We start from the raw sequence: 16,195 nt of genomic DNA, 5'->3' as shown, positions 1-16,195 counted from the left end.
TACTAGCCTACTACCAGGAGTAGTAGCCTATATAATCAACAGTGCATACTTCGCAGTATGCAAGTAGCCTATATTATTTCGATTAGAGGGAATATCTGTGTTCTGTACCTCTTGCTTCAGTACTTAATGGTATGGAAATGTAGTACGCATTCAGTATTAACCTCTGAATGCGTATTATTTTAACCGTACTATGCGATTCGAGGAGATACAGCCATGAAGAGAGCAGAGAGCTCTGGGCGGGAAAAAAAAGAAAAAAAGAAAAGAGGACGCGTGCGCCTCACGCGCGTATTTACAGTCGCTTGGTTGCTCGCGCCTGCTGCCGCGAGCCGCGAAGAATAGCAAGGCGCGTGCCGTGAGGAGAAGCAGAGCGGAGCCGTTACGTTTAAAAAAAAAAAAAGAAAGAAAGAAAGAAAAGAAAGTAAGTGATGAAATTATTACATAAAATGCGATTTTTTTTTCTCGGTATTATTGTGCTTCTCTGTTATCGCTTATCACAGTCCAGTGATGTTTCAAATGTATGTGAACATTCAACTCTAACGGATCTAATATATATATATATATATATTTATTTAAAACAAAAAAAAAACATTCGCTTCATGATGTGCTAACCAACGGTTTGTCATGCTAACCGCTTGCTACAGTACAAAATAACAATATACATTTTTATGAGGTAAAATGTGCTCAAATATCTTTGTATATTCAAAGTAAACGAATAAAAGCTGTATATTTAGTTTTATATATACATATAGAGGCTACTAGATATAGTTATAGCTATAAGTAGGCTTAGTTTATAGCTATAATTAGGCTGTTATTATTATATATCATCTGCAGTATAAATATGCCAGGCTGCATAGCAAATCATGTTCAGGATTCAGTGCCAGGTTCAGTGTGTCAAAACTTTTGGTCATCATGATGCCTTGGTATCACATTATTCCAGCTGAAAGGTCATTGCCTCCTTATGCTGCCAATCACAGCTTGCCTTGCTCATTGAAATACAACTGGTAAATGGCTGTTAAAGGTTACCCTACTTTGCAGGCCCTACGTCTGCTGTGATTTATTCTCTCCGAGAATTTTCCAGAAAATTCAGCCATCCTACAGAGGATTGGGGTTTCAAAGGAAGTGTGTGAAACAGTAGCGTTTGGTTTAACATTAAGAAGTTCTCGACGTCGAAGTCATACGGTATGTGATATGTGAGTAAAACGATATCTGCTGTGTTTTTTCCTTTAATTTAAGAGCTTAACAACATCTCTGTCATTAAAACGATATCACGATAGCTTCTGATTCTCTTCAGACAAAGAAACGTGAGACCTTAAAGCTGTTAAACTAGTTAGGAGGACATTCAGACACACTTTGACACACACACTCATACACATCTAGGGGTAATTTCACTTAGACCACTATCACTTCTTGGTCACTGAACTATATATAACTGAATAATGAAGGTTAGGGTTAGCGTTGGCGTTAAGAATGGGTATTGCATTTGTACTTCTTTTTTATTTATTTTTATTTTATCCATACAAACAAAGTGGTACGAATTCTTAAGAATATGAATACTAACATCTTTTGAAAACAGTTTGTAGTCGTTACCTCTGGAAATCCACATCTCATTCAGCTTGTCATTAAATTACACGAGGATCTAATTATCGAGCTAGCTAGATAATTAAATAGGAGTCGTTTGCAGGGTTTAATGGCAATGCTAATTGTACATGTCAAATTTGAAATATTTTCATGTATGAAGACTTGTTTGATTAACTGGGAAGACATATAAGTGATAATTTTACAATGCGAGTAGCTATGTGACAGAATGCTTTTGAATGACTTTAGATAATGTTATGTAAGGAATAACACGTGACAGACCGTCTTATTCCGCTTATACCACAGCGCTTTGACAACGATTACAATGTTTAATTTATTAACGCACGACAAGTCGCACATTTCAGCTGTACAGTTAGATTTAATGTTGTCGTACGTCTGAGAGACAAGCTAGAGCAGTTCCTGTTATCATTTATGTTATAGCCACGATAAACAGTCGTTCCCCCACCAGCATCTCTCTCTCTCTCTCTCTCTCTCTCTCTCTCTCTCTCTCAGGACTTGGGACGCCTCTGTCCTGGGAAACTTTTCAAAGCACCTTTCGTTAATGTTAAATAACCATCTCCTAGCAAAAACCTCACCACATCAACGATTATACCTACAAATCGCACTGCGCACCTCTGGGGTTGTGGGTTCGAATCCCATCTCCACCCTATATGTTCAGAGTTTGCATGTGCTCCTGGTTCGGAGGTTTCCTCTAAGTATTCCAATTTCCTCCCCCAGTCCAAAGACATGTGTTGTAGGCCAACTGGCATTTCCGAATTGTCCGTAGTGTGTGAATGGGTGTGTGATTGTGCCCTGCGATGGGTTGGCACGCTGTCCAGGGTGTCCTCTGCCTAGTGCCCAAAGTTCCCTGGGATAGACTCCAGGCTCCTGCATGACCCTGTGTAGGATAAGCAGTATGGAAATGGACGGATGGATTATTAGTCTTAGATTATGCGGAGCGTCTGCTGTACAACTCCCTGTGTATGAGCTGTTACTATAGAAACAATAACCCGTAACAAGTGTGTTAATATTAACCTATTGTTAACGTTACAGCGGGAGCTAATGTCTGAGCCATGCACACTTTCCGACCAATCAGATTTGAGAATTCAGTCGCACCGTTTACGGTCTGGAGAAACATGAACCAGTTGCAGCCATTCACATGCTTTATCTAAATTATTTAGCTCATGGTAGCTCGTTGAACTGGAGACTAGCTCAGAAAGGAGGGAGTTTCTGTAGATTATTCATTTTATTTTCTGTCTATTGTGTGATCAGCAAACATGGATTGTTTAAAAAAAAGTCAACTACAATAATAAGAAGAATTCATTGCCATTTGTTCAGAGTCTGTGCTGAAGTCAAAAGTGGTAATGTGAAGCACAACAAAACATACCACTTCAAGTCAAAGAAATTCAAAGAAATTGTATGTAACTGAGCCTTTACAAAGTTTAGTTGGATACTCCTGCGTTAGGCTATTTCAATGTTAAAGTATCGTGATATTTTTTTCTAGCAAATAAGAAAGGACTGAGTGAAAACACACTCGCGTTATTGTAACAATCTGCAGGATGAGAAGAATCATAGTACTAAAGCACTCAAGGACTTGAATGATCGTTAGGTAGAAGGGTGTTAGCATAGCCATCTAAGGCTTGTCTATCAGTGTGATTTACTGATTTCATGAAGATAGTATTTGAACAAATTATTTAAATAATATTACTACCTGAGCTCAACTGTACTTACATTCTCATAATCCCAACAAACTACGTGAGCCATCATCCTTTTTTGGAAACTTTTAGCACTGAAATTGATGCACAGCATATGTCTACAATCTCAAAACGTTTACTCTCTGGCACATTCACATCAACGTCTGCCAAGTTTCAGAAGTTCCACTATGCTGGTCTGTAAAAATAATCACACAGGAATATAGTATTGAGGATGTGTGGTACTTGAGACTCATTCCTGTTTTACAAAGGCATTTCCATTGCAATTAGTCATAAGGCCTTTTGGGCTTGCACTTTAAAGAGACTTATCCCTGGCTCCCAGCTGTAATCTTCCTAAATGCTTTCTCACTCGTCTTACTTTCCTAATCATTATTTTTTGGCAGTTCTTTTCTAACAGCACCTTAAAACCTTGATAATTGAATTGAACTGTCTCAGATGAAGGGTGTTTTTGAAGGTGCCTTTTGTCTGATATGTTTTAGTAATCAAAGAGAAGGCGCTTTTTTAAAGATAGTATTAACCTAACCTTAACTATTCAGAATTTTTCACATTTTATCGGCTTTAGGGTCGTCGCAGTGCCACTGTTAGTCCTGGTGTACGATTAGACAGTTACCTCACAGTTGACTTTTTCAAAATACCGAAGCTTGTCCGATATTGATTTTTCCCTGCTTGTGATATTCTACATTCCATCATGCTAAACAATGTAATCATCCAGAAATGCTAGCCTAAGAAAAGACAAGAAAACATTCATCCTTGTGAGTGATAACTCGTACTAGTGTGCGCCGATGTTAAATCGTAACGCCCTTCTTCTAGACCCAACCTAGTTCTCACTACAGCAACCTTCATTTCTTGGCCCAGAGGACGAGACTGCACTGAAACTCCTTTGGCTGAGTGATCTGTTACAGGATCCTCTCAATCGCTATCCATCGACGGCTATCCAAAACACAGAAGACACATAAACTCTTTCAGCTTATAGCAACAACTTGATATACTGACAATGTAAAAGATTTTTTTGGAAGAATCATTCTGATAAATACGTCTTTGTATGTTGCAATTTTGCTTCACTGGAACTAAGAGGCTCAGACGTGTTCCAACAACGTGCGTTAAAGTTGGACTTGAAGAACTCGAGCGTCCTGCACAGAGCCCTGACCTCAACCCCGCTGAACACCTTTGGGATGAGCTGGAACGCCGACTGCACCCCAGACGTCCTCGCCGAACATCAGTGCCTGAACTCATGAATGCTCTTGAGCACAAATCCCCACAGCAATGCTCCAAAATCTAGTGGAAAGCCTTCCCAGAAGAGTGGAGTTTATAATAATAGTAAAGGGGATTAAATCTGGAATGGGACGTTCAACAAGCACATAAGAATGCAACGTTGAGGTGTCCAGAAATTTTTGGCCATAGAGTGTGTAATGAAATTGTGATATTTTGGACTGTTTATCGTACAGTGAAAATTTTTCAAACCCTGTTTGGCTTAGGTAAATATCTTACATATTAGCAGTAATGAGAGCTTGTTTAGTACTTGTCCAGATGTTGTTTGCACATTTAATCAAACCAGTGAAGTCCCCAAATTAAATTCCAGAAATTACAGGCTTACTTCCTGCAAAACATCCGATTAGCCTGAAATATCGAGCTCATGCATACTAATTCATCCTGCTTAGAGGGGATTGTGTTTATATTAAACCTTTGCAGGCTCTTTCCTCTTTTTTTGTGTGGTTTTTTTTTTTTTTTTTGGGGGGGTGGCGAGTTGTGCTACTCGACTAATTGTCTTCAGCATTCAGCAAGCTGAGTTTGTTTTGGTAACAGACGGCCCGAGGTCTCGCCTACACACCGCGTTTTGCCTGGTGATCTTGTGAATATTTAATATCACACCCGTGCGATCCTTGCAAAATTGAAAAGTAGTCGAGCACAGAGGATGTCCCGCCGCACCTCCACTTCAAAAGAAAATCGAAGAAGAACAACAGTAATGAAATTTCAAACAGCACACAGGCTCATCTGTATGTGCACCCGTGAGCTGAATTCAGGGTTGCTATGGAAACGATCGTCTCTGCTACAACCAACCCCGAACTAGCAGAAGAGTCCGCAGAGCGAGCCTTTTTGCGCTGTGATATCAAAGCGCTCCACTCTGCAGAAAAGGGAGGAGGCACAGACTTGAGACAACATCTCGAGTGTAATTGGGTCATGACACAATTTCGGCATGTGGAGATCCAATTTGATCATTGCTGTGCTGACACCGAGGTGAGATTCGTAGGTCTTGGAGTTCACCTGCTCTGCTGAATGTTCATTTATCTGTCTGCAATAAAAAGAATCACATTCCAGTACAGTACAAATGTTCTGTCATGTTAGCAGGTGTTGCGGCAAGAAAATCAATATGTCAAGCTCAGTGTGAATATCAGCTCCTCTTAATCAAGTCATTGCTTTCTTTGGAGAATGGAAACAAAGAACTTGATAGAACCTTGAAGTCCAATTTACAGAGAAATACATTCAATCTAATCATGCAGCAAGACAATGACGCACAAATACACATCAAATAAGTTTAGCAGGATGAAAAAGTGGAAGGATTTAGACTGGCCAGGTCAATCACCAGACCATAACCTAACTGAGGAGGAGACTGAAGGGAGGAAACCCGAAAGATGTGGTAAGAGCCTGTAAAACTTCACAAAAGAAGATTGTTTTCTCTTTTTTTTTGGTGATGTCAATGGGTCACCAGCTTGATGCAGTTATTGTCCGCAAGGGATATGCAACCAAATATTAAATGTTATTTACTTTCATTTAGTTTAAGACTATCTGTTCCAGTAACCTAAAAATCGAGTGGTCTGATATGGTCTAAGTTGTTTAACACATCTAGATGTAACTAACAGGAAATAAATGCTAAAAGCTATTGTCTCGTAATCTTTTGGTCATAAGCCCAAATGTCATCAGTGTATAGCAAAAATGAAAGGATTAGCCTTGCAGTTCTAATACATTCGGGAGGCTGTATTTAACACCAGTTAACTTTGTTATTATTATTATTATTATTATTATTATTATTATTATTATTATGGATTGTGCAGAGTTTTTTGGCCAAAATGGTCAAAAAGAGAAAATTGGTTGAAAATTTAGACCAAAGAATAAATAGGCCTACTATGAACATTTTGCAAATAGTTTTAATGGTAGCCTAATGATTATTAGTGGTGTAAAAAAAAAAAGCCATGTAGAAACATTACTTTTCTCCAAAAGACATTATATGAGCAACTTGTGAAAAGAAACATTTTCAATGTTGTTGTTGTTTTTTACTGTTTACTGCTATGTTTTTAGTTTTTAGGCACTGCACATTTCTCCTCCTTCATGGTTGGCAGGTCTGGACTTAATGTAAAATTGTACAAAACATACAGTGCCTCAAGTTCTCCCCTGATGCATCATCAGCAGCCAACACTATAATAAGGGACGTCAGGCTGGAACAGATTTACAGGAGACATTTAGGACACAGAAATTGGAAGAAATATAGAAAGTCAGACACTGCGAAAACCCATCTGGCTAAAGAGGATTCCCCTAGAACCAAATAGACACTACAGAGATATACCAATAAAACCCGCTGCCATGCTGATTGAGAGAGAAAGTGCATATATGTGATTTTGAGAGTAAGCAGCATTTGAGAACTGGGATGCTAATTAAATGGAAGCCAGTAAAACGGATACCCGCTGTGCCGCCTTGGGCCTGGAGGAAAGGATGACAAAAGCAGCATTCAACTAAGACCCACTGGATCATACCAAGCTAATAGCTCAACTAAAGAAATAAATTAGTCCCAAAGTTAGATGTAAGTTAAAGAGAAAAGAGAGAGACTAACTAATTGAAAGTTTGAACGCGGAGCATGCGGACTGTAAACGACGTCCGTGGGCGCTTATAGGCCTACAGTTGATCTCAAGCTGTTCGAGCATTTAATTAAAAAAAAGACAGGGAGAGAAGTAGCGAAGCAAATCAGTTACAGATTGGAGAATTAATGTGCTTTGCGAGGCATGCCAGAAGAAAGCCACTCGCTTCGTTAACTAGAAAACGCCTGCCACGGCTTGATGGAAAAAACAAAAACAAAAGTGGCGGTCCTTGTTTATTTTTTGAAAGTATTATTGAAAGTAAACTATCCATGCCTTCTATTTCGAAGAAAAAAATTAGTAAAAAATAAATAAAATAAAAATTAGACCTGTGCATCTTCTTCTATTGTTTCTATGGCAACACACTTCTGCATCATTCAGGGGGAGACGAGAAAAGGCGTCTGGAGAAATGTCTCTTTCCTTGAGCTTGCTTTTATGTTGCTGTCTCCTGGCGGATGGAATGTGACAGCTTGCCTTTAAACGATCAGGGAGATAGTAAAAGCCCAGAGCGGATCGCTGAGATTTCAACGCGAAGGCCTTGGGGAGCGAGCCATGCCTCAGAATAACCTTGCAGAAAGTATTCTTCACTGTTCACATTTTTATCTTTATAAGCGAGAGGTTCCGAAACGATCGTCTTGACTTTCAGCGTTAATTGAGAAGAGAGTCCACGGTTTAAAAAATGACTTTCGTTTAAGACCCATATTAAAAGCTTTGGATCCTGTCAGCTATTGGACCTCCACGGGGCGACATTAGAAAATGAATCTAGCAAGTCTTCGCGTGATAGAGAGAGTAGAAATGGGAGAGAGAACCCACCTCATTTACAGCATGATTGAGCTTGATTAAGTGCTCAGCACTTTTGGGAGTCTGTACGTACTTAACACTCCATCACCAGAGACCCGGAGCACTCCACCTGTAATAAGCCAGTCAAATCATTATTACAGTACAATTAGATGGCTTATGATGCAAACACGCCTGCCAAAAATTAGTTTGGTAATCGAGTTTTTCCGGCGGTTCATCCAGTCATTGAGACACCATCTCATCTGCCTAAAAATTCGACGAATGACGCAGGAACTTTTTGTCGTTTGGGGGGGATTATAAAGTGGATGTTTTTTCATGTGTTCGCAGGTACCCAAGCCCCGTTTGAAGCCGTTTTGGTGCCACAGTAGGGTTTAGAGCTTAACACAGCATCCGATATTAATTAGATTTGACTTTGACGAGTGCCAAAACCCAGTGCCGTGTCATGCTAACCAAGCGCAGGTCTCTGGTGAAATGAAGTGTCGGTGTAATGAGAAATCCACGATGCCATACGACGCCGCTTCGACGAAGGCCTCGGTGGAATTAATGTATTCCTTTGATGCCTCTCCTTGTAGGTGTCCTTGTAAGTGTGGGGAGAAAATAAGGGAGTTGTTGCTTGGTATAAGATAGGGAATGAAGCAGATGGGGGGGGGGTGAGAAAGGTGGTTGCTTGGTTACTGATGGGATGCTAAGCTGTGCTACAACAACCCACTTCAAGCTAATTGTGTACACAGCTGAGGAGAGCCACAGCAGAACGGTCGTGCAAGAATCGATTGCATAAACAGCCGCATTGTTCCAAATGGAGCAGTGTATCTCTCGATCCGTTTCTCTCTCTCTCTCTCTCTCTCTCTCTCTCTCTCTCTCTGTCTCTCTCTCTTTCTCTCTGTCTGCTCAGATAAAAATAGGAGTAAAAAAAATACTCCTGCATGAATATCATTTGAAGAGGGTCAGAGGAGTAGGCTGAGTAGTGAAATGATTCAGTCATACAGAGACATGAAGTGAATGAGTAGTAACATGCCACTATGTTGTGGTTTTTACAGTATGCCTTAAAATGATGGGTGAATCTTTTAGATATAAATGGAAAGTTTAATTTCATGTGCTTACCTGGTTTTCCATAGGCTAAAGATGTTTAATAAGTTCTCTAAAAGTGGTGGATATTATCAGCTGTAATGGACATTAAACAACCAGGGTTTTTTGTATTCAGTTGTTTCTTCTTCAGCTATTCCTGGCTACGTTTTATTAAAGTTATGCGCATACGCAGGGAATGACAACCTTATATAATATATATAACTCGTCTCATGGTTAAACATGCGTAGAGCGAATAAAAACACTAGCCTGACTCGAGATCTTTTAAGGGTGATACAAAGACAGAACACCACAGCTCATGGCCAGATGGCCAACTGTGCAACATTAGAACCACATTATAAACTTTGTTAGAAGAGAATAATAATTGTATACACAGTCGTTTTGTGGTCAGTTTTAACTAGTTGGTCATATGTTATTACATTACTTTAGCTTCCATTTTTTAGCCTGGTCACTTAGGTTTCCAGGCAACCAACACGGAGGTTTTACTGTCCACCCGGAGTTTTGCAGAGATCAGCATATCAGCAGGATTGTAACAAGCACAACCTAACCCCTAATGATCACTATCTTTTAAATTCAACCCCTTTAGAACACCAAGGAATTGGTCGGTCAGGGCAATGGTGGTGCCCGCGGCTCACGAGTTCCACTGGCAGAACCTGGCACGCCTCTCGAGCGGGCGCGTCTATCACTCTCTGGCCGAAGTCGGTGGTCAGCTGTACATGCTGGGGGGCTGTGACGCCACCGGACGACCCACCAACTGCACGGAGCTCTACTGTCCGGAGGTGGACCAGTGGGTGAGCCTGCCTCCGATGCCCACGGCCAGAGCAGGCGCTGCCGTAGCAGTGTTAGGCAAGCAGCTTCTCGTGGTGGGAGGCGTAGGCAAGGAGCAGCACCCGCTCAAAGCTGCGGAGGTGTACAACACGGAGGAGGGCAAGTGGAGGAAGAGGAGTTCACTAAGGGAGGAGTTGATGGGGCTCGCCATTACTGTTAAAGGTTGGGTTTTTTAGCATTTTTGCCGATATGAATAAATAAGTCAGCGTTCTCTAAAACAGTAGACAGACTGCTAAAAAAAGTTCATAGGCTGTTTTAAATTCAGAACTGTTAACTATTTTATTATTTAAACGGTATGTTTATCTTTTAATTGAAAATTGTATCTTCAATTTGCCGTATGTGTTTTTTTATTCTGAATAAGATACCAGGAAACTGAAGCGTACCGGACGGGTTTCATTCGCCCAAATCACACACTTCAGTTTAGGTGAAAGAGTTTATTGTGAAAGGTGGTGAAATGTTCGTCCGTATTTGTGTCTAATCAGACGGCAGAGCCTTCGCTGTTGGTGGAATGGGAGCAGACCTGCTGCCCAGAAGCGTTCTCCAGCAGTACGACCTTCGGAAGGATGTCTGGGCCCTTCTGCCGCCCATGCCCACCCCTCGCTATGATGCTAGCATCTGCCTTCAGGGATCCAAGATATATGTAGCAGGTTCTGTGTGTGTGTGTGTGTGTGTGTGTGTGTGTGTGTGTGTGCGACTTTATAACTGTCAGAGCATTTCAGAGACTTTTGTGTGTGCATGTGCATTTGTACGCCTCTCTCCATCTGTCAGAACATTTCAAGGCTGTTCTTGTGTGTGTGTGTGTGTTTGTGTGAATCCCCTTCTGCCTGTCAACCTATTTCAAAAAATGTTCTCCCCACCCCCAGGTGGGCGTCAATGCAAGCGTTTGGTAAAAGCATTTGAAGTTTTTGACATGGACAACCGCACCTGGTCTTCATTACCCAGCATGCCTTGTAAGAGATCCTATTCCGGGGTGCTGTGGGACAACACAGGGCGCCTCTGCTGGCTGGGAGGTCTTCGTCAAGGAGGCATCCATCAGAGCTCCAAGTTCACCAAGAACGTCAGCATCTTTGACACCAACCAGGGTATGATATGATAAGTACCCCCCCCCTTGCATTTTTCCGTATTATTGTAGTGTTACAAGTTGGAACTGAAACGGACATAACTGGAATTAAGTACACAAATAGGCAAATTTTTAAAAAGTACAAGTTTTCATTGCACAAGTATTCACCCCAGTTGACGTGAAACCCCAAAATTAGTAACTACAGAACTACTTGAATGGAGTCCAACTGTGTGGAATTAAAGTGTCGTTATGAATCCATCTGCTCCTGGGAGGCGTGAGAGATTGTTGTAGTACATATATAAGTAAACAGCATGCTATCAAAAATATATCAATAATGTTTATTCAGATTGAACATCTCATGAAGAGTGCAAATAAATATGTGAGTCTGTCTAGAGGAGGCCATCAACCAAAAGTCAGTGACCGGGTATAGAGGTCATTTAGTCAGAGAATCAACCACCCTTTTGGTGTAGTTATACCGAGATTGCATATGTTCCCTTGGATGAGAAAAGGAAACATAAAGTGTGTTATCAGGGTGTTGGGCCACCATAACAGCTTCACTGCAGCTCTCAGGAACTGTACTTCTGTTGGTGTAGGCACACAAATATGCTGAAGGATGACTCAGTTGACCTTATGCCCTTGTTTTCTCTGTAATCCATTGCTTATGGTTGTACGTTCATCTTTGTAATGAGGGTTTTGTGCATTGGCGCTATTCTGGTGGATTGCGGTGGCCCAAAACACCTTACTAACAGACCGTATACATGAGGAATATTCCACATACGGCATCTATATCATATGTACATAATGTGTAATCCACTTAAAAATGCACTGTCGGTAAGAACAATGACAAACTACGTTTAGCGAAAGATAAGTACGTACTTACCGAAGAAATCATTTTTTTCTGGCAGAACTCATTTTTCATCCAGAACAAGGTAATTTTTCAAAATCGAACAGCACATGGATCTGAAGGATCATTATACTGCACAACTTTATTCGCATTCAGAGATAACTGCCATTTTCTGTTCGATTTTGATTCACATTAGCTCCAGGGGGAGAAAAAAAAGCTAAAAAAGAAGAAAAAAAAAGATGATGGGAAGAAACAAGGTGTGACAAAATGTACGGCTAGCCGAAATGAGTTATTGATTTCTCTGCAGGTACTTGCTGTTTGCTTTTGCCCTCTACCGTTCCCGTTCAAATGTGATCATTCCTAATCAGGCTCACCGAGCAGAAAAAAACGCATAATAGTATTTTTTTTTCCCCCTTTTGTAGCCCAGAAGGTGCCTTGTATCTTGTGTAGGCGAAGGCGGTAGGTCATTGTTAACCCCTCTGCTCATCGCACACACTGTAGTAATAAATCATTTATCTTTTTTTTTTTTTTTGTAATTATTCCATTACTGCAGCGCGTGTCACTCTACAGGTGTTGTAGGCGTGCTCAGAGGGAATCTAGGAGATAACGCCTAGATATCTAATTTCCCTCGGCTGGGAACTAAAAGAGGCAATAAAATAATAAATCTTCCAATCTAATATAGCCCGCCTATAAGATCGATAAGATCTGGGTGTGCATCGCAGGAGGGTGATTCAACAACACTGTTCAGAACCAGATGGCAATTCCTTATTTACAGAGCTGTTGCTCTTTTTAGTTCATCCTCATCGAGTCCATCTGTTCGTCTGTCTTCACGCAGCCTGACATGGAGATTTCAGTCAAAATGACACTTGATAAGCAAGATAAATTTGTTTGTTTGTTTGTTTATTTATTTATTTTTAATGATTTGTCACAAAGCCATTTAAATCCCATATAGAGCTGTGTATTAAAACGTGTACAACTCATTTTTTTTATGGTCCTCAGAATCGATTTGAGAGATATTAAGTGAGATTACCACCTTGTACTAAAGTAAATAATTAAATAAGTAAATAAATAATCTCAGAATTTTTGGGATAAGGCCACAGAGTAAGATCTAGCCTGCCAAGAATCAATCAATATGTAGTGCAAAGTTGCTAAACTCCCCATTTTTCAATCAAGTCAGGTAGTCGAGCAAAAAAAAAAAAAGGCCATACTGATTAATTTACTCAAAAAGCAAATAGGGACTATTGGCTGTGGGAACAGTACTAAAGAGCAACGCTTGGCTTTCTCTCGCTTCAGATTAATAACTGATTTGGGAAAGTCATTAGGCCTGGGATTGCTTTATTGCAGCTACACATGCAAGCCAGCATGAAGAAGAAAGCTGTTGCAGCATCAGAGACAAAGAAAATAAATGGCTTTAGGCTCTGGCATCTATTCACCAATCTTCTGGATGGCAGCACTGCTTTTTCTGGCAGCCAGATGTAACGTGGAGTGTAAATAATATGCCAAGCTAGTCTCTAATGCCTGAAATGCAGAGGACTGAGAATCTCAGTTCTTCCTCCTCAAAGTGTTCCGGCTCAGCGCTTTATTGCAAACTTACAGTCCTTACAGTGACTATTACAGGAAATAAAATCCATTCCGTCAGATCTAATCATAGATGACATCTTCAAAACACAAAGTCTAAACTTGTGCGGCTTCAGGAGTTTGCACCCAAACTCCAAATTGTTCTACATTTACATATTCAGAGATGAGATGAGCACGACGGTGCAGTGACGGTCGTAGCATGAAAGCTTTTAAAGCTGATCGGTGAGCAGAGGAGATGAGAGAGTTGGGCAGAGTAAAGGACTAAAGCACTGCTGCATCATTTTCTGTAGGTAGAGATGAAGCAGAGATAAATCCCCACTGCAACTCTTTCTGCAAGTAGTCAAACAGCATTACGGGTAATACAGGAAAAAAAACAAAAAAGTGAAAATAGAACAACATGTCAATCAAAGACGTTTTGAGTAAATGGATGTGTAAATATTCACTACAGGATCTTGGTTGAAGTCTGAACAAATCGTTTCCATGAAGACGAAGCGGGCAGACTTTGTGGCAGCCATCGTACGAGGAAGAATGGTTGTTGCTGGTGGACTGGGTATGTTTAAAAAAAAACAAAAAAACACCACTTATATTGACTACACATTCATCAGGAGCTGTAAGCCTGTATATTGTTTTTGTTATGTGTTTGTTCAACTGTAGGTCATCAGCCCTCCATGCTGGATACTGTCGAGGCTTTCCATCCTGAAAAAAGAAAATGGGAGAGTTTGGCTCCCATGGCAACTCCTCGCTGCTCCGCCTCCAGCATCATGATCCGTGACCGCCTGTTGGTGGTGGGGGGTGTCAATCAAATCCCGAGCTCCGCCCACGAGATTCTTTACGTGAAGGACGAGGAGGTTGTTTAGCCATTCAGTAGTCCGACAAAAATTTGCCTTCCTCATGACAGTAGACTGCTAAACATGCTTGCCTGTTGTAGAATCTTTGATAGGAAAATTATACAAAATCAAATAATATAAAATCCAAAGCACAAAGCGTCCAGCTATAGTTCTCATTGTTCTCTATTCGACAGCACACACACAGGGCAAAAGACAATACACTTGAATACTGTAGACAAGCATGTGAGAATGTAGTTTATATTATATATGTTATGTATTTTAAAGTGACTAAGTATTGGACTCTGTGTTATTCTAAAGAAAGTGTCTTCTGAGATATTTGCAGGGTATTTTTGTAGCTTTACTTAAAACAGTCAGGTTGCTATTGCTGTAGATTTGTACTCCCGACTATGGCCTTGAGAATTCTTTCTGTTTCTCTCTCACAAAGTGAAGTTTATAGCCAAAACACGCGCACCGTTGAGGTAGCCTAGTCAAATTACTCTTTATGTCAGCTGTTTTCGGTGCCTGCGTTTTGTGAATTGTGATGTATTGTAACAAGCTCCTTAGGATATGAATTTCTGACTGTTTCTGGGAAATTTTATGTTTCAGAATAGCTTGTTGGAGATTTATCTCCATAGCAGTTTGATCCATAGAGTAGCTCTGGGGGACATACCAGGTAATTTATAATAATAGATCATGTAATAATGGGCCTCATTTATCAGGCTTTTAATAAAGTTGTGTGTAAACGCTTTCGTAGGCCAAACCGAATCGAAAACTCTTAAACTGAAAAGTTTTTTAAAAAAAACAAAAGTGTCTAAATGTCGAAAGAGCCCCATCTAAGTGATGTGCAAGAAATTTTCCAGTAACGCAGCTCAGCCATTGCAGCGCATCAGCTACCTTAGACACACACTAACTCTTCCTCCTGTTATAGGGTGCTATTAATTTTGTCCTCATCGAATGGCTAGACTTAATTGATGTTTTCCTGACTGAATTCCACAAAATGTTTATTCAATTTGTATGCAAATGAAGTTTGATAAATGAGGCCCCATGTGTCTATGCTTTGGACTTAAAGGCACAATTTGAAGTCTTGCTCTTAGTACAGAATGAAGGTATTTTAATGTACTATTTAATAATAATAATAATAATAATAACGATTATGCACCGTTGTGAGTCAGATGAAAAATTCACATTTCCTGTCAGTATTTGTTTAACAGAAAAACAACCAGAGCAATAAAAGTCCAGCACAATGTAACAAAAGCCGATTTTGTAGAAAGGACTGCACCATTGCATTTCATTGCATTAAACAAGCTATGTTGCTTATTCAAGTCTTTGAATCGTGCTTTACTCCCCCCCATATTCAGCATGTTCACCTGGATCTTGTAACCTGTGCAGTGTAAAGGCTTCAATTGACCTCCACTGCCCTTTCTTTTGTCTCCTTTGATTTAATCACATTAGGTACCTGGCACTCTCTGCCAAATCTTGGCAGGGAAAATACTTTACCGTGAGTGAGAGGAGACTTCAAAGTCCTAGCCACGGGGTTTATTTGTCCTTATCGATGTTCTTCCTCTGTCTTGTACATTTTGCAGAGGCGAACGGCTGCTAGTTACAGTGTCCCTCTCGCTCAGCCTTACATTACAGGAGCTCAGTTAAAAAACACTAGTGTGCCCACTTATAAGGTTGTTCATCAGCTAAATGAGCTTCAGGATGATGTATGAGCCAGTTTAGCTCTAATTAGGCAGTGCCACCGACGCCAGATTTTAATGAAGTCAGAGTTCCACTTGCCGCAAGCTGAGCAGCTGGTTGAAATAAGGATCATCTTGCCTTAATGTTTTTCGGATTGAGTCGTCAGAGCTTACAGTGTATTTAACTCTGTGTATATGATGATGGCCAACACAAGAGCACAACTTTACAGACTCCGCCCTTTCAGCTTCAAGCTGTGCGTGTGTGCCTGTGTGTCTCGAGAGCTTTATGATAAATTAAATTATGTCTAGATTATGGAGGAGTGATTTATTATAGCCCTGAGTGTGTAATTATGTCATATAACACTT

The 16,195-nt window shown here is 40.5% G+C and overlaps 1 protein-coding gene across 2 annotated transcripts; it reads left to right on the top strand.

The window, feature by feature from the left end:
• The first annotated feature begins 314 nt into the window (after window positions 1-314).
• Window positions 315-15,467, top strand: klhdc8a (kelch domain containing 8A). 2 transcript variants are annotated; one of them, XM_017496570.3, is made up of 6 exons: window positions 315-418; window positions 9,600-10,003; window positions 10,324-10,488; window positions 10,705-10,923; window positions 13,772-13,873; window positions 13,978-15,467. In XM_017496570.3, exons 2-6 carry the CDS (start codon window positions 9,628-9,630, stop codon window positions 14,178-14,180), a joined length of 1,065 nt encoding a protein of 354 aa, XP_017352059.1. In that variant the 5' UTR covers window positions 315-418; window positions 9,600-9,627; the 3' UTR covers window positions 14,181-15,467. The 2 variants fall into 2 exon arrangements, with proteins under 2 accessions (XP_017352059.1, XP_017352058.1); XM_017496569.3 differs by lacking the exon at window positions 315-418 and adding an exon at window positions 1,042-1,179.
• The last annotated feature ends 728 nt before the right edge of the window (window positions 15,468-16,195 follow it).

The sequence above is a fragment of the Ictalurus punctatus genome, chromosome 21, assembly GCF_001660625.3.
Source record: "Ictalurus punctatus breed USDA103 chromosome 21, Coco_2.0, whole genome shotgun sequence".
In the NCBI taxonomy this organism is placed as follows: Eukaryota; Metazoa; Chordata; class Actinopteri; order Siluriformes; family Ictaluridae; genus Ictalurus; species Ictalurus punctatus.
This window is presented reverse-complemented; position numbering and strand designations above follow the sequence as displayed.